Below are 24,923 nucleotides of genomic sequence, written 5' to 3' on the forward strand. Positions count from 1 at the left end.
AGGGAATTTGTTGAATTTGTACTTCCAAATTCCCACACTAAAATACTGTCAATAAAAGTCACCTCTTTTTTCTTGGTATTCTATATTCTTTGTAATATAAAAGTCACACCATTGCATACCTCAGCCAAGTCATAAAATGTAATGTTTACAACAGCTGAAAATGCACACCTATAGAATCTTCTGGCAACAATGCTGCAAATAATCTCTAGGTGTACAAAGATACACCCAAGCTTTCATTCTGCTGTCATTTGAAAGAAAAGGTAAGACATTACAACAAATTAGCAGACAACATTGTTGAGGGGTTTTTTTGTGGTTTTGGGTTCTTTTTATTTTTCCTTTATGAATAAAATCAATAGGGAAGCAGCTTCAGAAAGTTATTTAATGTTTAATCTACAAGAGGCTGCAATGATGGAATTATATTTTGGCCTACTGGAACTTTCAGCGTAGTACTGCAGTAAGAAATCAAATGCATATGATAACGTTATTATGCTTTCATTCCACGCACCCAGCATTTCAGGTGTTCGTGGAGAAGCTGTTTTAAAGGACAATTAAAAGATCATCTGAGCATTTGTCTACTGAAAAGGAACACCTTAAGTATACAAATTTGTGTTGTACTCAAGCACTGCAATATATTTTATTTGCAGCACACTTACTTTCAGGAAATTACTGTCATTTAAGTGTGTAAAAACACAAAAACTGAAGAAAAGGAGAGAGTATCAAATTAATTTTAGTTACTTCTGAGTTGGAGTATTTTGATTTTAATTTGGCAGAAGCAGGCCTACACTAACATTACATTACTTTGGAATACTTGGGAAGTGTGTAAAATTAAATCTGCACAGATGTTTGTGGACAGGACAGGAAATGCATGTCAAGAAACATGTGGCTGTGATGCTTCTTCATTAAAGTCTAAATCAGGATCTCTAAATTTTACTAGCAAAAAGAGGACCTCTAAGAAAGCCACTCTTAAATGCATGTTATCACTTAATATTTTATTAATAAAAAATGTGCTTTAGTTAAGTTTATGTGCACCATTTGGTGCAAAACCCATCTCACTCACCGCTGGGGGAGAAGCCTGTCATTGGCTAGGTAGCCCAGCTTATGGATCTCCTTACTGTAATCTCCATACTTGGACTGGACAGCATAGGAAGCCAGAAGAACTGCAGTTTCTGGTGGGCAATATATTTCATCATTTAAGATTGACTCTTTGACTTGCAGGAAGAAAAGTCTCTGAGTTATTTCCTGAATTAATTCTTCAGATACATCCTCTGGAAAAAACTTGGCCCTGAACTTAAACTGCAAAGGATTTTCTTTCCGTACATCTTGCTGTGTTACCTGAGGGAGAGGAATAAAGAGAAAAATAAACAGAGCACTACATGGTAAATTAAATGTGATTTAATAGTACTTAAGTCTTTAGCTTCTCTACACTGAAACCCACAGTTTCCACACAAGCCCACTGTGGAACCCACTGAAAGGCGCAAACAAGTTTGTCAATTTGAATAAACCAGACAATTCTGAAATACTACTTAAAGGCTGATTAAGTTGGTTTTTGGGTTGTTTTTTTGGTAGGCTTGTGTGTATTTTTATTTATCACAATAAAGATCTGGAAACTAAGAAGCTGCAAGAAATTAAAAAGATCAAACTATATCCAAGGATGATTTGCAGGAAGCAATAAATTAGGGCCTAACAATGGTTCTTCAGCAAGAACTACAGCACATTACTTCAATGTGAGTAAGGAGTTGGATTCTTCTAAAAGTGTTTCAACTATTGAAATAAATATATGCACTTTGCTCCTGTCTCTTGTATCTCTAGCACTACAATGTTTATTGTGCTTGAAACAAGACACATATGAAATTCTAGGAGACAGATTTGGTGGTTGGCAGGCTTAACTGACTGGATTTTCCCCAGAGGAGAAGCAAAGATTACATAAGTGCAGAGAGTAGGACTTGCTCCTAAAACCCACCCAATTTGCCTCTTAATATTGAAGATTAAAAAGCTATTCTTGATTAGTTTGAAATAAAAAACAAGTATCTCCATTCTAATCAGTGGCATTAACAAATAATCTGACAGCCAATATTAAAATAAGAAGTGACTATTCAAATTCACAAATACAATTTAAAGTAAACAGAACCAGTTCCCAGTAACTCGGAGATACAAGGTACTCCATGTCGTTTGGGAAAAAAAAATATTATCCTACAATCTACCTATCAGACACTTAAATTTTAGAAACAGATTATTTTGCCTTATTTCATGATTCATAGCTGTATGCATACAAATTCCTGAAGCTCAAATACTTTCATAAACATGCCCAAACTGTAAAACAATAATTCTATTATGTTCTGCTACATGAAAATGAGACAATCATATGAATTCAACTTCTCTTAATGCATGCATGCATCCATTCCACAGTACTGGAAACTATCTGCTCAAATTAAATATTGATGCAGCTTTGCATATTCTTTATAACTAATCTAACTTAACACTATTTTGTCATTTAAAGCACACGAAAAGCAATTTTTCAACTAAATTTGAAGCCAGCCATACCTCACTTAAGATATTAACTCAGCAAAACTTATACAATATATTCAAACTGTACACTTGGCTCAATATGAGGGAATTGTTACCTTTTTATTTAGCTTCAGCCAAGTTGAGTAGCCTTTGCTGTCCACATACTGCAGCCCAAAAAACCAGACTTCACGAAGACCAACAGTTTTCACCACCTAAAGATAAATGAGCCATAATCATCAGTCATCACTACAATACATTTTCTAACTGGCATTGTGTAGCTTAATAAAGCTACGTGAAGAAACTGAAATGTAATCAAGTCTTACAAGAACAAAAAAAGATGAAATAGTAGCAAAACATCAAGTTCAGACAACCCCAGAGTTCTAAATAAACTCAAATGCTCCAAGCTGTCAGCTGGAGCTTGCAGCCCACTGTGTAGATCAGCACCTGAGGAACAGAAGGTAGTAACAGGACCCTGAGGTTATAAAGCACATCTGGGAACCTGCAGCCCTATGGGGAAGTGAGTACACTCAGCAGAAGACAACTGGTAAAACGATAATAAAGAGTAATATTTGTGAACAAGTATGATGTAATGAGGATGAACTGCTTCCTTCAAATAGTTCTGCTAAATCTTCTAAGAATTAATGATAAAAGGGGTAAGGATGATCTCCTAATTTAACATACACGACTTTCCTGTAAGATTTCAGATCAGGTCTACCACCAAAAGCTACTAAAAAGCAAAATTGTCCTTGACTAGAGGAAAGGCTGTTTTATGGATACACTGCTTAAAAAGATGCATGAAAATCACAAGCTGTTTTCACAACAGAATTGTAGTGTAACCACAAGGGAAGTCTCCCAGGACTTCAAAAAAGGATGAAAATGATGTGACAAAAATCTGATGCAAAAAAACCTTACAGAAAGATCTGTGAGTTACAGTAAAAAGATGAACCTCAATAAAAATCATATTTAATAAAAGCAAAACACTGTACATAAAAGATAATTTAAATTATGTGAACAAAGTTCTAGTTGTAAAGCAAAAGGCAAGAAAGCTATTACATTACTATACACATGTATGGTATTCACAAATCTCTAATTCTACATAAGGACTGATCACATCAACTTTAAAAAAAGGATGCTGCAGCAATGGAAATGTTTCACAAATGTTGAAAAGAATGACCAGTGACTTGGAATATTTTTGGCATAGCTAAGACAAACTAGGGCTACTGACAGAGAAATAAGGAAGCCTATGATAAAGGTCTATAAAATTTGCATGGCATGTAGAAGGAAAATAGGGAATGATTGTTCATTATTTCTTATAAGGTAAGAATCAAGAGAATCAACAGAAATCATGACATAGCAGGCTCAAAGCAAACAAAAGAAGCACTTTTACTACAGAGTATAATGAAACTGTGGAACTGTTTACAAGTCTTTTGCACAGCAAAAGCATATCTGGATTTAATAAGCAATTAATCAGAAAGGTCCAGCAAAGATTATTAAATGACTGTAAACTCTGGCTCCAAAGATCATGTATAGTAGTACTTACATATGTCCTCAGGCTGGACCATGGTGCCAAGCTGCTTTACTGAAGGCTGTTTTATGGAAGCATTCAGATGCATGTGAAGTAAATAGAATTTTACACATAGATCCTCCTCCACTTTAAAGTAGTACTATCGGGTTGCAAAATTAAGATTTTGAAAATTAGAAAATGTCATAAGATAGCTATGCAAACTTACTTCTGCTGCCTTGCATATTTGAATAATCACTTAACAACCATTCGAGTGTGCATCTTTTTTCCTCCTTTATCATTTCACCATCAAACTCCAAAGCACAAAGCAGACAATGTTTGTGGATCCAACGTGATTGATGCCTTGACTGAGCATGGTTATTTCCTCTAGAATGTCCACATCATTTACTTCAGACCATAAGAAATGCTTAGAACAGGTCTATATTACTAGTATGGTCCCAAGCAGCATTAAATTTGGCGCCCCAACTTAGGAATTTCAGACCTGCTACTTCTTTTGGCACAGATCTCCTATACAACACTGATCAAACTACTTATGGCTTTATCAGATGACTGAGAATGCTCTTTTCCCAGCAGCTGTCCAAGCTGAGCCCTTGTACCTTATCAGCTCTCTGAGCTGCACAGAACTGCAGATGCTCAACAGCTCTGCCCGTAAGGCATAAGGAGACAAGTGCTTATGCTCACATCACAACATTCTGCTCTCAATCCACTATGGCCCCAAGATGCACATGATTTAAGTACATACAACCTGGGTACAGCAATGCACAGCCACACAAGTTTGCAAAATCAACACTTAAACCAGCAGAATCCACAAATAAGGAAAAAGCATTGCCTACACTGCCTCTCAGCTCAAAGGAAAGAGATACAACCCTTCTGAAACTTTATACCGAGATAATACATGAACTTCTGCACTGCAGTAGTGTGTTAAAGAAAAGTAAGTAGAGAATGAAAAACTTGGGAGTTTGATTCTGGCCCAAAATTCTATTAAGTAGCTTCAGGCAAGTGTTCATCCCATCCGTAAAACAGATTTATCCACCATCACATCCTACAACTTGACTATTAATAGGCAATAAAAACTTCTTGGAGAAGAAAAGCAACCTGAACAATGTATGTTTGGGCAAATCACAACATATACATAAGACAACTTAACAGGATTTCATATCATCACCTTCCACAAGATTGTAAAGAAGGCTTTGGAGACATCTGGAAAGGACAACGGAAAAAGGATAAAGGAAAATCACGGCATTAAATAAAGGAGACAACCCTCACATTCCTTCTGAATGGCAGCTACAGTCAACGAAAAGCTACTAATGCACAGTGCTAACGAAACAAAACAGCTCCCCCACAATTACCACCAGTGTGTGGAAACATCCCTCACAGGGCTCTTCCTCTCTCAGGGAAGCTACAGATGCTTAACTGGTTGACTAGAGGAGGACAGATCCCCTCTTGCCTATTCTGACCAGTGACAGGATAGACAGAGGGACCAATGATAAGTATGTTAGTACACCTTCTGAAATGCGAGTAATTAAAAAAAAAAAAGCTCGTGCAATAAATAAGTTTACTGAGTTTGACAATGGAAGAGAAAAGAGATAGCCACAGATTTCAAAAGCTGCATTCTTGCCTGCTAGCAGATGAAGATGATGAGAATGTACATAAGGAATGAGAAACAAATCAACAACTCCAGAAAATGCCAATTAAAAGCCTAAAGAACACTGGCCAGTAAAAGATTGAAAGGTCATTCACCAATAATGTAAGGGAGCACTAAATAACATGGAATCCATGGAGAGGTTATTTTCTGCAAACAATAACCAACCTGTTTGTCATGTTCACCACTTCTGCATAAACCTTGAGGGCCAATTCTTTCAGTAACAGTGCTATTCAATTCTCTTTCTATAGAGAAATAAGATAACTTTTTGTCTGGAAATTTCATGCTGGTTTCACAATACAGTTCAGCTCTTGATGTTACATGGTGGAACTCACAGATGAATTTAAGATCAGACTAAAAAGTGTTTCTCATACACAACTACCCTGGTTGATTTTTCTTGACCTAAATTTTTTTTTTCAGTTTAAAATTCCAGAGGTAAGAGTTGGTGTGATGTCAAACACCACACAGAGAACTGAGGAACAAAGAAGAGGCAGGACAACAAATTCCAAACTGTATCTTTGTTTGCTGTTTGCAAATGCCCCAATTTGGATGAGCCTGATTACCTGGGCACAAGACATTACACAGCAGAATGTCACCCCACCCAACAGTGAATGGCATAAGATAGCAAAGGCTGGCAAAAGACAAGTAACAGCTTGAGCCTTCTATGCCACAGAATACCATACTTTTACTTGATGATGGTGATGCTGGTTAGACAAAAAGCAAGACAGCCTCTTTGTTCAAGAAGTCTTTTTAAGAGTCATGACGTTTATTCTTATGTAGGGGCTGAAGACCTATTTCATAGGCGTACCCATATACTGCTACTGATGTTAGAGAAAAGGGCAGGCTGTAAGTGTTAAGAGTCAGTCATTTCAAACAAAAACTGCAAAGGCGATTTCATTCATCTAAAAGTTCAGTATTAAAACAATAAATAAACATTCTCTTCTTTTCAATTTGTATAATAAGACATTTAATTGACTCTAAAAGGTCAACTGAAAGTTTAAAGACCTTTTTTGATGTGTTGCTTTCTCTTAGTACTCATCATTACATATTTCAAACATCTATAGTGGAATGGACAGAAACAACTACTAGGCAGAACCGTTGATCTACTTAAACTATTTTTGAAGGGTAATTTCAGATATTTCCAGATTTCCTAAATAAAGGCACACATTTTGGATTTAGATAATAAAACATATTTATTGCTATCTTGTTGGAAAACAACATAACACATTGACAGGTCATGACTATTTTTAAGGTTTCCTCAAACACCCCACAACACAGGTCAAAAAACTTGTTCCAAGATTCTAAAGACTAACATCACATGAGTGCAAGAACAGCCCTGTTCAAGAAATTGTTCACTTGGTCCATTTGACTGATGTATAACACACCATCAAGTGACAGTGTGTAACTGTGATAGAATAGTTGAAAATGATGACCTTAATGTGCTTGTGGTCTGCAAACCTTTCTTCCTTTTCTTTTTGTTTTAAACATAAATTCCAAACTGGTTCATAGGACAACAGTATTTAGTTCTACCATTTGGGAAGTGAAAAACCATCTTACAGTATTTATTGCTGGAAAGCAATTGTGTTAGCTTTCATTAATGAACTTACTGTTACATACATATTTCTAAAATACACAATTCTAACAATTATATTGCAGTAGCAGCTAGAATATTATTAGACATAAAAAGCACAATTAACTTCAAAGCAGTTCCATACACAATTTAACCAAAGCCTCACTGGTAACATATTTAGAGAGTTGTCTTTGAATTCAATGTGTTCCAGGAGAAGTAATGAGGAAATTCACACTAACTCAGAGCCTAGCTTAGATAACATAAGGAAAGCAGTCTGTACATGAGAACACCACCACTTTTTCAGACTATGCCTTAATAACCACAATACTCCTATGTGCTTGCACTTACACACATAGAGACATGGAAGTTACCTGGTCAAAGAGCTGCTTGCCTGTTGTATTGGGCTGGATGGCAAATTCCAACTCTGCATCCATTGTGGTTACTCTGACATTGATCTACAGAATAAAAGGAAACATTTAAATCATACTGTAGCAGTGTAATCCTTCCATTGCCTGTAAGAAACAATACGTTCAACAATTTTAATGGTCTTGTGTACACACAGAACATAGCAGTAAGAAAAACAGAAAATTTGAATCTAAAAAATTTCTCATCGTTATTTAGTCTAAAAGCATTATCAGCATAGTACTTACCCCTAGGCTGGAAGGTTAAATTAGAGAACAAAGCTCAAAATTAATTTTATGGGAAAGCTGACATCACTACTGAACAGCTGAAGAACACTGGGATATTGAGCTACCGGGCACTATCTTTCAGAGGGCCTCTCAAATGCATGCAAAAGTTCTTGGTCACATTTATGTCATTTTAAGGTATTTATGTCTAGCAATATAAAAAGACAAGCAGCCTCCTGCTTACCATTTCTAAAATCAAGCAGTTTGGGGGTCAAAGTAGGCACTTTCACCCAGCTCTAGCACTAGACCTTGTACATCTCAGGACAGACTAGAAGCAGGTTTTCACCAATGGAAAGAAAAACTGCAGCAGTTAGCTCTCCTTAGTGCCAACCTCCTTCAACTCCCTTACTACAAGATTAAGAATTCACCACCATTCAATGAACCTCCTTCTCCTGAAAGGCAGGATCATTTTCCAGATGACTCCTGACAATCACTGGGTTTATTTGTAATAAAACAAGAAGTCAAATACTGCAGGAGATAATTGGAAGGCATACTTGGAAGTACAACAGTCTTTGCCAATTTCTCTTCAGCTGGTACATACAGACGTGAGAATTTCCATGAAACAGAACAAAGTATTAAATCCACAGCACTGTCTTCTCAGTGTTAGAACAGTCCTCCAACTCCTACTGCCAGGGTATCAATCACATTTTATTCATCTTTAGTGCATAAGAATAGAAGTATTAAAAGGTCAAATATACTCTCCTATAAATGCAGAAAACCCAAATTCGCACAGATATATTCTAATTTCTCTCTACTGTAAAAAAGGGCAGAGGAATAAATTAGGACTTGTATTACAGGTTCTTACACTACTTGATCTATTCATGTGCAAACCATTTCCATTAACTATTTCCCTAATTTTGCCACCAGGTGGAATACTTTGAGAAGCGACTGTCTGGAAAAGAAGGAAAGACAACACATGGAAGGGAGATCTAAGATAGGGAAAATAAAACTCCAGAGCAGTTTGTCTTCATGCAACAGATGAAGCTTGATCACTGCTGCCTTCATTGTCAAGGTAAACACGAGGGGGATATACAAGACAAGAATTTCAGGAGCCTGAGGACATCAAGGTTACAGACCTGCAAACAAGAATGATAGAGGGGGCTTAGCCAACTTTATTGTGTGTGCAAGCACTGATAAAGAACAAGAGTTGAAGACTTTGGAGTAAAAGACAGTTTAGTTTTACTGCAAAAAAAAAAATTAAAAAAAAATAGAGGGTGTGTGTCAGGAAGAGGGAAAAAGATGTTTTCTGTAAATTCTCAGTCTCTCTATTTCAAGAGAAGAAAAAAAACCCTTATGGAATATAATTCATCTAACAAAATAACTAATTTTAAATGGTAGTTCTAACTCACTTTAACTCACTCTGCCAGTTACACTAGTTTAAGCATGAGGGATTGCCCCTTAATTACAAAAGATTAACTTTTGAAACCAGTTTTTTACTTAAAAAATGAAGCCTTCTTTAGGGCAGTCACAAGTAAGCAAGTTACAAAGAATAAGGCCAAAAAATAATTTTATTAAATGCCAAAGTGCTCTGTTATATAACAGCACCGTTGCCAAAACAAGAAGCATCACAGATCTACAAAGCACAGCAAGTTCAAAACTAATTGCAGCAGCAAAAACTTCTTATATAAATATCCTTACTACAAATGTCATCTACAAATGCAAGAAATACTACCTGAGAGTTTATCCTTCACAAGAACTAGGATACCCTAACAGTAAAATAATAGCTGTAATACAGAGACAAACTCAATACAGCTCTAAATTCTGTTTGCTTCTGGATATTACTGCCCAAAAAAATGTGAGTGCTCTAAGAGTACAGAGCTTCTACACCTCCAACAGGTACAAACACAAAGAGTACCTAGCCACTTCTACACATTACAGTAACTGCTTAAGACTGCAGCATTTCTGTTTATCTTTGTACTTCCAATTAACAATCACTCAGCTGCTAATCAATATTTACACATTCAGTTCTAATAAAAAAGTTTCAAATTAAATTATGGTAATGTTAAAAAATTACCTTTTGTGATATGAATTATTGAAGCAGAGACAAAAGTTAACACTACAGTTCATTTTCTTTCTGAAGGAATTTGGACTGACTTTGATTTTTGGCATACAAATACCAGGCTTCTACAAACTTGTAACATTGTTTCACAACTTCAATTATTTCTGGGCACGGAACATAAGAAAGTTACTTTTGTCAAAATCTGAAGAGCCCTGAAGGTCTACTTATCCAATTCAAACCTTGATAACAGAGCACCCTCTCATCAAAAATCAAACCTCTGGTACCAGTGGCATTGCCTGTAAAATAAAGCTGGCAAACTACATTAACAAGAGTCATTGGGGAAATTTCCACATCATAAATATGGCAGGGAGTTGAGAAAACACAAGCAGAGAGAGAAGGTCCAGGAGCTTCAGCAATGATCTGTCACTCACAGAACCTTTGCTGCTTATCTGGCTACTTTGACACAATGCTCTTTAGGTGGGGAAATTATCTGAACCACAAATTACGAGGACAGTCGCTAATCTGAACCAACTTTACCACACAAATACAGAAACAGGAAGGAGCTCTTGCAATGGTGACAAGAGAAATGCATGAAGGCTTCCTGTAGCAAGTATTGGGAGGCTACCACTACACATACCACAAGATCCATTCAGTGCCTGCTTTTCAAACTTGCTCTCACCAGGATCCCACATCTTTGTTACAGAATCTGACAGGTCCCTTCCTCACACAGTTCAGCCAATTACTATCTCAAGTTCACATATTAAATAGAATCACAGAATAGTTTGGCTTGGAAGGGACCTTTAAAGGTCATCTAGTTCAAACCCCCTGCAACGAGCACAGACACCTTCCCCTACATCAGGTTGCCCAGAGACCCATCCAACCTGACCTTGAACCTTTCCAAAGATGGGACGGGACATCTACCATCTCTCTAGGCAATTGTTAGTTTCACCTCCTGCATCATAAAAATTTACTTACTTTTATGTAGTTTGATTCTTTTATATCCTTTTAGCTTGAAACCGTTAGCCTTGTCCTAATACAACAGGCTCTGATAAAATGTTTGTCCCCACCTTTCTTATAAGCTCCCTTCAAGTACTGAAAGGTCATAATAAGCACCTGCACCTTTCTCTCCCCCAGGCAGAACAACCCCAAATTCTCTCAGCCTTTCCTCATAAGGAGGGATGCTCCATTCTGCAAACCATTTTAGTGATCCTCCTCTAGACCTGTTTCATCAGCACCATGTCCTCCCTGCGCTGGTGCCCCAGAGCTGATGCAGCCCTGCAGTGGGCTCTGAGCAGAGCAGAGGGGCAGAATCCCCTCCCTGGCCCTGCTGCCCACCACTGGATGCAGCCCAGGACACGTTTGGCTCTCTGGGCTGTGGGAGCACACTGACAGCTCACGGCCAGCCTCTCATCCTCCAGCACCCCCAGGTCCTTCTCAGCAGGGCTGCTCTCCCTCTGTTCACCCCCAGCCTGCGTTGACATGGGGGGATGCCCAACCCAGGCGCAGCACCTTGTACTTGGCCTCGTTGAACCTCAGGAGGTTCACACTGTCCCACTTCTCGAGCTTGTCCAGGTCCTTGGCAGCAACAGCAGACTGAGTTTATCTGTATTTTACCAGACTTGTTTCAGAATGATTAAACACGGCCAAAGGAAAGGGAAGAACACACACTAAAGAATTACACGTTGATTATTCTTTGCCAAGGGAGCAACTGATGTTTTGGTAACAAATGTTGCTAATGGGTTATGAAGATATTTGCCACAGCTTACAAAACACTATTTATAGAAAATATTCCCCAGCATATAAAATAATCTATTAAATAATTTATCAAAACCAATAAAGAGTACAGTCATTGAAAATATCTGGAATAACAAGCACAGATGTGCACTTAATAAAAGCCTGCACTTCATAAGGGAATTATATTTTTATTGCATGCATTCTTTCACCTTTAAGGACTTGAAAAAGTATGTCTGCATTTTCTTGTAGTACCTAACTTCAACCCTCCACAATTTATGGGACTATTACACCGTCACCGCATTAACCTTTGAACCTCTCCTCAAACAGATATAGTCCATCAAACACGCACAAAAACTTGCTGTAAGCTTAACAATCTAAAATTTTATCTTACTGTAATTCAGCCATCCTTTGCAAATATTAGTTATGGCACTTCATCATGAACTCCAAAACTGAGTTGATACCAATACTGAGGAAAAAAAGGCCATTTAAAATAACATGGAAATGGTTTCCAGAAGTTTTGCTTTGGCTTAATGGATGCAATACAAATTAGTCATTTGCAAAAGCCACAAAAACCAGTCTGATTTATAAGAGAATTGCATATGGCAAAAAAAAGTATGTTCAAAGGGCTCCCTCACACCAGTTCAGCCATTTACACTCTCAAGTTTTCATATTAAATTGTGTTAAGAGTAGCATTAGTCCCACTGCTTCAGACTGCACAGCACTCTCTCAATACTAACATCAAAGTAGATATAGGAAGAGATGAAAGAAAAAAACTTTATGAAGAAGGTAAGGTAAAAAGGTAAGGATTAAACAGCATTAAGAACAGAAGGCTACAGAATAATGCCAAACAGATTTTACAAGAAAGCAGTCCTCCAAGCTGACATCAGTTGTCTATTTATACTACAGAAATAAATCAAAAATTCAAGCCATAATTCAAATATTACATTACACAGACTCAAAGATTTTCCCGTGTAACAACAGCACTGTAGTAAAAAAAATTTACACTATTACACTAATACACTAATACACTATTTCAGTTCAAACACCTTACAGAAATTAGTTTGAGCTTGCAAATATTAGAATTTTAAACCACAACACAATTCCAGAATTTGTTATTTATTCCTTCTGAATACACAATATCATAAAACGTTGAATAAATCTAAACAAAAAATCCTTTTTAGTCTTAGTAACTTTGACATCTATCTCTGTTATTCCCTAGTGTAATGCTTTCTTTCATGCCTTGCAGTCTTGTACAAAAGTGCTGCAAATTATCACCAAAACCAGCTGATAATTTAACTCTTTCTACACCCTATAAATACAATATTTCAGTCAATTAAATCTAATCTTCTTAGCATATGAAATGATTAACAGTTACGTAACCCGTGATGTCTAATTTTAGCTTCTATGTTTCTATTTTCAGTGCAGATCTGTGAGAATGCCTAAAGCTGAGAAACATTTTGTATCTATTCTTTTAGGAAGAAAGCACTGAAAATAAGAGTCAACAAATATTCTGTTCTTCAGCAAGCTGAGAACTAAGCATACTGAGAACGGCACTTGCAACAGCTCAAATTTTGATTACAGCAGCAAAGACGTAATTAAACAAAGAAGTCATCAGTTTTATTCAGGTGGATCACATCATGCTACATGCAACTAAAATTCACACTGCTAGGTAGAACTGAGAACAGTAAGTCTCTTTTAGAAACAAACTATTTGGCTGTAAAATCAGAGTAGATGCTGAGTAACAGTTGAAAAGCTGGAAAGCCACTTTGTCACAAACCCAGGCAAAAGGAAGGAGCAGACTTTCTACTGAAGCAATCAAAAATGAAAATGTTTCAATTCTGTATATTTTTCAATCACATATTACCTTGTATCCCAGGACAACATATTAAAGTTGCTTTTACCCTTTCAAAACAGCCTTTTCGCCCAAACTATTTACCCTACTATCCTCTAAAAAAGAAAATCCGAAACACATGCCCTTTTACTGCCATGTATAAGAATCATTCACAGTGGCATGAAACTTATTTCAGACTGAGACTTCCAAGAAAAATGAAAGATGTTTGCTATAAAATTCCAATACTCCAAGACTTTCTACTGGTCTTCATTTACTTAATTTTGTCTGGAATACTACATAACATTACAATGTGAAACCAAAAAAAGTGAAACCAAAATCTATTTAATTGCCTTTTCTGTGGGTACTGATTTCATTTAAATTGATTTATGGCTTATTTATTTGTTATTTTCTCAACAAAAAAATTAATCCCAGAAACCTGGGAAGAATTTATAGTTGTACTGAACAGGTTTGCATATTTACAAGAAATACCAGACGTTTCTGAAAACTATCAATTGGATCATCACAGCAGAGTCTGAAAAAAGAAAACCTAAATAGGTCACAGTAACACAGAAGAGATAAAATAACATTGTCAAAAATCTCACCACTTATGTTAACTGGGTTTTCTTAGCTTTTACCCATGATATTTCATTAGTTTTCAGGTTAAATGATTTCCAGCAATAAAGCGACAGAACACTGACTGCCTTATTGCAACAGCTGTCAAAAATAATCAACAAGGAGTTAAAGCATAAATAGTTTCTGGACTAGAAGTGCATTTGGTTATTGTGGATTGTCCATAAAGACAGCTCCCAAGAGCTCCAGTAAATACCCATAGCAAGAGACGTCCTACTGTCCAGTACTATCAAATCTGAGCAGAACAGCAAAACTCTTCAAAGAACAACATCAGATTCATTAAACATAACCATGGCTAGGCTCTTACAGTCTCCAAAGAAGAAAGAAGGTGGAAAAAAAAGAGAGGAGGAGGGAGGAAGAGAGCTCCAAAGCCACCTATCATTTAAGAAGCAACCAGAACAAAATCTGAGGCTTGACTTTTACAGGTAATACTATTTAACCTTTGGCAAGTGTGCTATTTCTTCATTCACTGATTACCAAATATAATTACAGCAACCTGCAGTTTACAGGAAGACACTGAGAAATGTAATCAATTTCATTTCATTTATAATGGCTCCTTTCACTTTGCTTCCTTCTAGGATTTCACATGCACCCACATCAAAAGACACATGAACACTTCATAAAAAGTCCCTTATAAAAAAAAATCTCTTTGACACAAGGCCAGCTTCTTTGCCAAGATCTGGTAGCTAATATCCATTATTAGGGTGGATTATGCACTCTTTCAACACCACTGCAATCTCAGTTCTAAGGATATTGCTCTCCTCGTGAGCAACCCTAAAATTCTTATTTCCTTCAATTTTCTCTGGTCCTTAAAATAGCGAGAACCCTGCCTGCCTAAATTTCATGGTTCCAGTCCCAGAATTTAAAAAGAAGTTACCTCACCCAGGCTTTTTTTTTTTCCTAGTCACAACCTCTGTGGCTCCATGGGTCTCCAGCTGCATGGAGCCAAAGGCCTCACAAACTGCATGAGCTCACAATGACTTTTTGCCTCATTCTTAAAACAAAGCTTTCCAGTTGAGAAGCTGCAAAGGCAGTATAGTCAATTCTCATAGCCAGCATTTAAACAGGTCAGAAAATAGTATGCTGCTAATACATTTTCCTGCCCTTTATAGTGCAGCTTTCTCCCACCAATGAGCACGATAGAGACAGCTACTTCCAGCTCGAAAAAGTGCCAAGAAACTGCCCCTAATCCACTGGCAGGAAAAGAAGAAATTACAGAAACAAGGTATGACCAGTTAGTCATCAGACCAACTGCAAAGCTCAGAACAGAACTTTGAGCCCTTAGCCCCACGCTCACATTATTCATTGAGCTGTACTAGCTCCAAATACCAGCACACAAAACTGATTATTTACAGGGGTAATTTCTTATTAATAGCAAAAACCTTTTATGCATCTACATATCAGGATGTATGTGTATACACATGCACATAGACACATTTATTCTTAGCAACAGACCTGCCCTGCTCCTAATCTGCTACCAAAATGAAACATCAGTAAACAAAGAAAGCCCGAAGGCTATTACATAAACCAACCGAGTTGAGTAGAAACAATCTGACAATTCAGTTCCCTTTCTGAATGCTTTTCTCACTGGATACAAGTGGAAGAGACAAGCAAAAGTCATTTAACACATGGCAGATGAAACCCTAAGGTAGCAATATAACATTACCAGAAAAAGAATCAACCTACTGAATAATAATCTCCTCAAAGACTTCTAGAATTATTATCAAAACAGAAGATGATGATCTTTTTTTCCCCCTGGTAGAACGTGGATGAACCTTTATCTTAGCTGAAATGAGCAGAACAGGAAAGCATAAACTCTGCTTATTTCCTCCATTCAAACTTACTTTCTATGTGATACCTCTACCATGGTAAAATTATTAACTTGGTGCAGACACTTTACACCTGTTCTATCTTCCCCTGCCAAATCCTGCACCAAACCCTTCCACTGATTCTCATAGATACTGAGTCAGGCTCAAATTATACCTCAAATAACTACTGTAAGTAGTTCATTGCAAAGTCAACAATTCCTGAAGAGTCATTCCTCCTGCCAGCCAAGCGGGCTTCAGGTACTGCTCCCATTTCCAATTGTCCTCCATGCAATTTGCAGTACCAAGCTTTCTTGATCTTTTTTTCCACATGTTGGTACTAAACTGTCTCAACTTCAATTGTACAAGATCAAATCTTACAAAATCTAGAAAAGGCAACGTCAAAACAATTAGAACAGTTAAGATTATCTCTCTAAAACATAAAAACCTTCCTAGATTTGAGATGAATATAAATCTGCTACTTACTGGTTTCGGCATTTTTGTTGTTTTCTGTAGTCTCCTGTCCACTTAAATCTTCCAAAAACTCTTTGCCCCCTTCTGCCAAAAATAAAATTAAGAGGGTTGTTTTTAAATGAATGAATAATCACAGTAAATAGTACAAATTCCTATACAAGTGCTCTACATGTACAAAATACACTTCTCAGTAGGTGACACCTAGAAAGAGCAACTAATTTAGCCAGAGTCAGAATGTACACGTCTCTAAGCAGTAACATCCTTCCTAGGTTCTGTAGAACATTTCCACAGTAATGTTACCATAAAGAGACAACAGTTTCCCCAAGTGCTACAAATTCTTTTAAAGGTTGTTATCATACATCATTGACTATTAAAAACCTCTAACATTATTTACAAGAAACATCATAAAGACAAAAAAAATCCGCTCTAATAATTTTAAAGAATCAAAACTTTTATTTCCTGCCTATAAAATACTTTGCTTCTCTCAGCAGAAGAACAACAGTAATTTTTTCCAAATGAAAATAAATGCAAATACACCAACGGTAAAAAAAGGAAGTAATTCTGCTGTGCTTAAAATAACACTGATTTTTTCTTTTTAAGCAGAAGGCTATAAGTTATATCTATGTGGTGATGAAAGTATTCACTATTATTTTCCGTTCCAAAAAAAGTTTTTATGCCTTGAAAAAATATGTTTGCAAAGTTATTGGGACATATCATCCTACCTCCTTTTCAACTCCTAAATTTGAGCAAGCAGCTAGTCACCTTCCTGCACACATTTACAGTAATGACCTCCACAAATCAGACTGTTGCTGGTTTGCAAGGAGCATCACAGACTGCATTGTCTTCAAAAATAATATTAACTGGAATTACTCTTATACTAAGAAAAATGACTGTGACATGCTAGTCAGAATAATCTGAGATTTCAGTATTGTAACTCCACAGCTATAACAGATGAATAAAATCTTTAGAAGTGCTTAAAAGAAAGCAAGAGAAAAACAGAATACTTGAGAGCGATCCAGTTATCAAAACCAAGCTTTTGTATAACTGATCTTTCATTCATAAGGAAAAATGAAAAAAATAAAGTATTTTTACAAAAAAATTAAAGAAGAAAATTTTCCCTGCTTCTTGGCAATAAAAATACAGTTAATATTAGAAACATTTGCACAGCAATTTAAGGTGCATTAGCCCTTTATTTTTTATTTCTTCTTCTAATCTGTAGAGATACGTTTGAAAATGGACTAAAAAAAACAGATAAAGGATGAAAACAGAATTTAAGAAGCATAATTGCTGTTGGCTGGTAAAGAAAATAAACGTTAAGACTAAAGATTACAGAAACAGATCTAATGGCATAATTCAGATATGGAACAAAACTGGTGTTTAATGAAAAATCGTCCTGGAAACATAAAAACACTATCTGAAGTTGCATTAACTCCGCTATAACCAATCCAGCCCAACTCTAAAGGTATAATAATACTCTGTTTGCCTAGCATAAAGACAATTACATTCTAGTAGATTTTTTTAATTACAGAAGATACTCTAGAGAACTGGACAGTATCAGCCATGTCCCAAATGCAGGCTCGCTGCCTGATGCGCAGTGCCAATTCACGCACTGAGCCAAGGCATTTCCATCGCTTGATTCTGATCTGCTCAGAGCAGGGAGCTGGGCACGAACCCACCAAAGGCTGGCACCCCATCATCCAAACTTCATGCCTTTCATACATTTTAGCAAGCAAAGAAGTCACATTTTATTGGTTACAGGTCACATGGCTCTCTTCTTGATCAACATTTTACCTTCTACTGGTTCAATGATTCTCTCACTTCTGCCAATCACTCCACATGCTCAGCCATTCCCTCTGGAGTCATGGGCTTAGGGAGCCAGCGGGCCCTGAGCTGTGGTCACAGTCACACCTGCCAGAATTACTTTTTCTCCACTTGGAGGTGATTCAGCACAGTTGCTGAGTTGGCTTTGTTTGTTTTTTCCTTATCTTGGAAGTTCTGCCAAACGTCCTTGTGGCTCGTGAATTCTACATTCCCTGTGCCCACTGTCAATGGAACATCCTTCTTCCAAACTTTGCTAACTTTCCCCTGGGTCTGAGATGGCTGAAGAGTGTCAGGCCCCAAACTTTAACAAGGCAATTCTACTGACAAGTCATTTATCTTTCTAACACCTGGACATCAGCAGTAAGACTACTGTTCTAAGATACTGTTAAGTATATCCTTGAACATTAAGAACAGACTTTTCCTCTATTCCCCCCCTCTGCTTTTAAACACAAAAGTTTCCTGGGGAGGAAGAAAAGATTGGCTTTTGATAAACTCTGGCTTTTGATAAAAATTCAACAGCATGTTTCCCTTTCAGAGAAGAGACTGCCTCCTGTTCTCCCTTCTTTCCCTAATGTACACCTTGGAAAAATTCAAGAGAATAACAGAAACCAAAACAAGCTTGGCTCCGATATCTGCTAACAGTTAGGAGGATTCCAAGCCGCAGTAATCCCTGTGCTCACCTCTGACAGCAGAGGCTCAATGCTTGAAAAAATGAAGGCAGATTGAAGCCCTAGAGTCACACTCAGTTAATTAAGGATGCAAAAGCTAAATTAGATTCTCATCCACCATTTTGAGAGCGTGCCAACTCGACAGTACCAAAAGGAACAGAAAGTAGCACAGCTACCTTCCTGTGCCTTTAGTTACAGAGCACTGAAAAGAAGGGCTATGGTAAGATGACTGATAAGGGAGTCCAGTCTCCAGGAGAGCAACGACAGCACATGGCACAGGACCAAGATCTGTGTTATCAAATGATTCCTTTCTGAGGTCTTTCTAAGAGACAACGTGTCTAGCAATTTCTACAATGACCGTCAAGCCCTCATACATTGTATCACCACAAATTCATTCATAAACATGTCCCAGATTTTTGCTTTGGGATTTACTCAAACATTTTGCTATAATACTACCAACAAACCAAAAATTATTTATTTGAAAACTTACTTTAAAACCTTAAGGTAACTTTTAAAATCAGAAATGTGAGTACAAAGTTTTACAGGTTAATCCTCTCATCAAACCACAACTGGAGACATGTTTTCACATGCAAGAGAACAAAGTTATCAGCAAAAAGCAAGAATCCTCTTAAGTAAAACTCAATAGAAATAAAGTCTCACTGTTAGTCCCACAGACCTCATGGGCCTGAGAAATTTTTATTACAGTATAAAAGCAACAGAAAAAAATAAAAACTCTGCAAAACAAACAGCATCCCATGTATTTTTGTTGAAGTGTCTGCTTGCAGTATCTTTTATAAATGTAAAAAAAATCTATAATTTCTTTTTTAAAAATTTAGCCAAGTATAAATTTATAGCCAACTGTGCTGAACTTATTTCCATTGTTTTCATTTTATATATAACACAAAAAACCAACCTGTGTCAGTCTTACAATATATAATACAAAAAACAGCCTGTGTCAGCCTGAATATGCTTTCATATTCAAAACACTGTGCAATTTTGAAAAAATTGCAATCACACAAATGCATTGTAACTATTATATTTATGTACAAATCAAGAAGTTCACAGATCTTAAAAATGCAAACATTGACATCAAATAAGCACTGAATAAAAACTGAAAATCACCCTATCTTTCCCAAGCATTGGCACCAGCTAACATTAAAAACAAAACAAACATGAGGGAAACACTGGGCCAAAAGAAACCAAAAATTGCAGCCAGGCAAAATATTGTGTATCTCCACTGTTATTACTGGAGTGGCAGTTCACTTTTGCTACTAATGCTAGTTCAGATAAATTTATATTTAGCAGATGCCAAATTCTTAACTTTGAAGCAACTAATTACTTACACTTACTTTAATCTTAACACTCATGGGAAATGGCATTGCAAATAGTGGGGGGAAAAAAAGCCCTAGCAAAAAAGACCCCAGCCAGCTGGGATTGGGAATGATATTCCTTTTGATTCCTGCATTCTGAAAGCAGCTTGTGACCTACAAGGCATAAAGGCTCACCACTTCAGCATTTAAAATCCTAAAGGTCCCTCTTCCAAGTCAGGATTAAGTGGGCTGTGACTCTGCAGACTTCCTACTGCTATAACACTCAGGACCTTCAGAAGTATATGCAGTAATCTGGACTCTGGACCAAAACAACAAAAGTATCTGCAGGCTCCACAGCACAAACAGATAAAGTCATCCAGAATGTCAAGAACTCTCTTGAAATGAAAAGCTGTGATTTCAATTAGTTTTACCACAAGGCAGTTGAGATTTTTAAATCAGTATTATTCAAGTTTTGAGTTATGCCACAGAAAGCAACAAATAAAGCAATTGTTGAAAGATGACAATGAAAGCTTTCTTCAAAAAATGATGGTGCATAAAATGCCTGATGCCAAAATTCTGTCAAATAATTTATGCAGCAGCTGTTTTCAAAAGAAACATTCATAGACACAGCCGTGGCTCTGAGGTCAGGTGAGGATGGGACAGCAGGCAGAAAGCTCGAGCAGGATGCTTGGCTGGTAGGGAAGCAACACTCAAAAGCAGGATCCCTGTCTGAAAGCTTAGGGCCCTCTCTCTGAAGCAGCCCCTCCAGCAGCATCCCTCCTAAGCTTGAGCAAGAGGTTTGCCATCTGTTTCCCTAAATACAGATAGATGTCAGGGACCACAGAGCTTTACTCACAGCAATATGATTCACTCATTTATTAACAGAAGCTTATTTAAAATTAATATACTTTTTCTTTTCAAAGTCTTATCCCATTCCATTTTTTGTGGTACCTAAAAGTGTTAGATCTTTGCGGGGGAAGCAATAGGCAAGTCACAGACCATTGGACCTGACTAACTGGTCTCAGATTCCTACAAAAATTCCTCAGATTCTCCTCTCCAAAGCAGTCTGTGAATGTCTGCAGGGCAATCATCTTTCACACTAACAGCTCCCTAATGACACACTTGCTGCAATCCAATAAAGAAGTTCATTTGCCACAGACTTTACTTCTGCATACATCTTTTTCAGACGGACAGAGCGACCGCCTACACAGTTGTCTGCAATATAAGCAAACCAGGGCGGGAACTAAAACAAGACATTTATCTCACCCAAAAAAAAAAAAAAAAAAAAAAACCAAACAAACAAAAAAAAACTCAACCAAAAATCCAATCCTGAATTGTACACCTAATATGCAAAAATTGAGATTTGATCAGTGCCAGACACCACATGCAGAGTTTTACACACTTTTTTTTATATACTGTATCTTTCCCTTCTTAAACCCACTATTTCCCCCAACCCTCCCCTCCCTGAAACACCCAAAATAGGCTTGCTGTGTCTGAAAAATAACTGCAATAGAACTAGTACAACTTATGTATTCAATGTATCTATAGGAAAATACATTTTGAAGAGTTAGCTGTTCTTCTAAACTGGACTTCCTGTCAACTTGAAAAGTAAAATGAAAACCTGGCAGTTGCCAACACAGTATTCAATTAAAAGCAACTTCATACCAGTCAAAGAATATCTCTGCACTACTTGCAGTTTTGCCAGTTCATAAACTGGTATGTTTTAGACATGATACACGATTTACATAACTTAATATTTATTAAGTGTAGTAACCTTAACTTCAAGTACCCCAATGCACTACAGGAAATAATTCAAAGATTCTGAAGAGTTCTACAATGATAGAAAGGCCAATCTTACCATTGAATGCACCATCAAAAATGGAAATCACGAATAGAAACTGAAAGAAGTACTGTAGCTTCCAAGAGCAATATTTCTCTCTCTAAACATACAGTTAGCAAAGAAATAGGACATGTACCCAGAATTTTGGTTATATCTCATCTCAAAGTACTGTATTTTCTGAATAATGTTGTTAAGTCTCTCACAAGCAGTTCCATTAAATAAAGGAAAGCTATGAACTGGCCACTCACCATTCCCCATATGAACTAGCTAGAGTTCTTAAACTGCAATGTACTCATGTAAAGATTAACTGCCTTTTTGGGTCAATGTCATATTTCTTTTTACTACATGACTTGAAGGTTTCACTTCACAGAGTGATTAATAAATATCTAAAGCAGAAAGGAAAAAAACATTTTTTATATTCAAAGTACATCTAAGTATTAGCCTATTGGTACAGTTAGCCAACAAATAAATGCAGTTCTTTGGTGTTGAAAGGAAGGAATTCACCTAGGCTCCTTCAGCTCTGGAGTAAACTTGCTGAGCATGCAGGATACACTGGCTGCTGCTTTAATGGATCAGTATCTTTCCACAATCAGTTCTTTCTCCAGTTTGTATAAAAGCTTTGTTTACATTTACAAACTTGAAAATCCTCCCTCTCCTCTACTCCCACAGACTTCTAATGCAACATAAAGCGATAGGACAGCTTTGATGTATTTAACACATCCAACAGATAGACGTCATGCCTACAACAACTTTCCTCTTCACCTCTGGCAACAGAGGCAGCCCTTCTCAAAAAGTGGAGCGAGGCTGCTGAAGAAGAAAGGCCGTTCACCTATCCTGGCAAAGGCTACAGGAACTCTGCCAGGAACTGCCTTCTCACGTCATAACATCTACATGCCTTACCCTCCTGGTTTTGCAGCTCGTAGGTGGATCTAAATCCTCACTCTCTTTACAGCTTTACCCAATTTTCTGTGAAACAAGCTTTTTCTGGCAGTACTATTACCATAGCCCTGCAATGGCAGAAACAGTCAGAGCAGAACTCTTTTTGTCATCTCTACACACACTTTCACCCCTTCTCTTTGAGTCAGCATTCAACAAAAACTCTCTGGACAGCTCCAGACATGTCACACCAAGTCATTTTTTCAGGCATTTTCTAAAGATGTTTCGCTTTTTCCAGTTTCCCAAGCTAGTACAACAACTGTGTCACTTGAGTACAAAGCTTGGAAATACGCCACTGCCTTGCAATTGCCATTTGCTGGGAGGCTGCTTATCTGGGAACACTGCACTGACTCGCAGTTTATTTTTCTCACAGTCCCTCATGCTAAATCAATAGATCAGTAGAGGTAAGTCTTACAATCCAACAAACAGTTGCTATTTGTGCCATCTTTAAGGATTAAAAAACAACTTCACGGCAGTAGCCATCACGTTACTGTACGCCAACTCCGCATGTTCCCCGGGAGCACACGTTGCCCAGCAGCGCTGTGCCAACGCACCCGGAGCTGACAGCAACAACCGCATCTCCACAATCTCCCCCATGTGCCAGGCGCTGCGCAGGCACACGCGGCCCCAAACCCGCTCCCGTGGCACAGGCACCGCCGAGGGAAACCAACCGGAGCGACTGCAGCGAGACACCTGAAGCCTGGCACGAACCGGCCACAGAGGCTGAACTCCTTGAAACTCAGAAAATGCCACTCCCGTAACTCAGTTTGAAAAACTGAATCTTTTTTAAAAGCCTGTACTAGAAAGAGGAACACGAAATACTTGTCTAGGGTGTTAGACAGACTGGAAAAGACAGCTTAACAGCACCTTACAACCAAAGTGATTAGTTGTGCTGGCATGGAGTCCAAAGAGATTTTTTTTTTTCGCGTTCAGATTAAGAAACTGACAAAAGACAAGCGAATTCCACAAAGTTGAAACTAAAACCCCTTATCTGCGCTAAACTTTAAGCGACAAGGTTAATTACAAATGCCCACGACTTGTACAAAACATTAATCCATTCAAAAAAACAATGCACAAAGGCTCATTCAGGGCCGCTGCGCCCATTACGTCGGTCAGTACTTAAGGACTCTTAAAAACGCGCATTTGTCGAAAACAATAGACAGCAACAGATGCTCCACAGCACTTGTTTATGAAGTAATTCCTTATTATTCTCCCACACCGCCGCACTCAGCTGGCCCGACCCGACTGCCACATGTCTACTACGGTGTAACCTGCCGAGCCGCGCCGCTCGGGGACATGAATAATGCAGCGGAGGCTGCGCGGGCACGCCGGGGGCGCGCTCCCGGGGCCCCCCGACACAGCGGGGCGAGCCGGGGCTCGGCGAGCCGGGTCCCGCTCCCGGCCGGAGGTGGTGTCCCGCACACGAGCGGCGCGGTGCCGCGCCCCCGCCGCCGCAACAAGTCGCCCGGTGCCCCCCGCCCAGCGAGGGCTGCGGGCGGGCTCACGCCTCTCGTTGCCGCCCCCGCGCTGCCCTCCCGGGGCCCCGCCGGCGGCCGCCCGCGCACCCCCAGCGCCCCCGCCTCACCTGGGACTCCGCTCCCTCCGCGGCGCCGAGCGGAGGGGGGCGCCGAGCCCCCGGGGCAGGGTGCTCGTGGCGCGGCGCTCTCCGCTCCTGGCGGGGCGGTGTGTCCCCCCCGCCGCCCCCTCGCAGCGGGGCAGGAGGCGCTGCGGGGCCGCCCCGCGCTGCTCGCCGGGGATACGGCGCGGAGCGCGGCGGGCTCTGTGACAGCTCCGCAATATGGCGGCCGCCGCCGCCGTTCGGATTTTCCCCCCTATCAGATGTGGCTCCGGCGCAAGCACTGCGCACGCGCGGCGCGGGCGGGCGGGCATGCGCGGCGCGCGGCGCGAAGCCGCTGCCCGGAGGGGCGCGGGGGCGGCGGCCGCGAGGGG

The 24,923-nt window shown here is 38.8% G+C and overlaps 1 protein-coding gene across 3 annotated transcripts in view; it reads right to left on the reverse strand.

The window, feature by feature from the left end:
* RDX (radixin) overlaps nucleotides 1-24,654 on the reverse strand; it is a 44,596-nt gene extending 19,942 nt beyond the window's left edge. For 2 of the 3 annotated variants that reach the window (XR_010026725.1, XM_063148981.1), the window contains exons 1-5: nucleotides 24,559-24,654; nucleotides 16,411-16,482; nucleotides 7,611-7,694; nucleotides 2,622-2,717; nucleotides 1,058-1,332 (exon numbers count right to left, since the gene is read on the reverse strand). Coding sequence is in view for 2 of the 3 variants with exons in the window: in XM_063148981.1 (XP_063005051.1) it covers nucleotides 1,058-1,332; nucleotides 2,622-2,717; nucleotides 7,611-7,694; nucleotides 16,411-16,422 (467 nt within the window). In the remaining variant the exon portion in view is untranslated. Of the gene's footprint in view, nucleotides 1-1,057; nucleotides 1,333-2,621; nucleotides 2,718-7,610; nucleotides 7,695-16,410; nucleotides 16,483-24,558 lie in introns of those variants that run through there. The other variant, XM_063148982.1, reaches the window with a different exon arrangement.
* Between the last annotated feature and the right edge of the window lie 269 nt (nucleotides 24,655-24,923).

This window comes from Melospiza melodia, chromosome 2 (genome assembly GCF_035770615.1).
Source record: "Melospiza melodia melodia isolate bMelMel2 chromosome 2, bMelMel2.pri, whole genome shotgun sequence".
Classification (NCBI taxonomy): Eukaryota; Metazoa; Chordata; class Aves; order Passeriformes; family Passerellidae; genus Melospiza; species Melospiza melodia.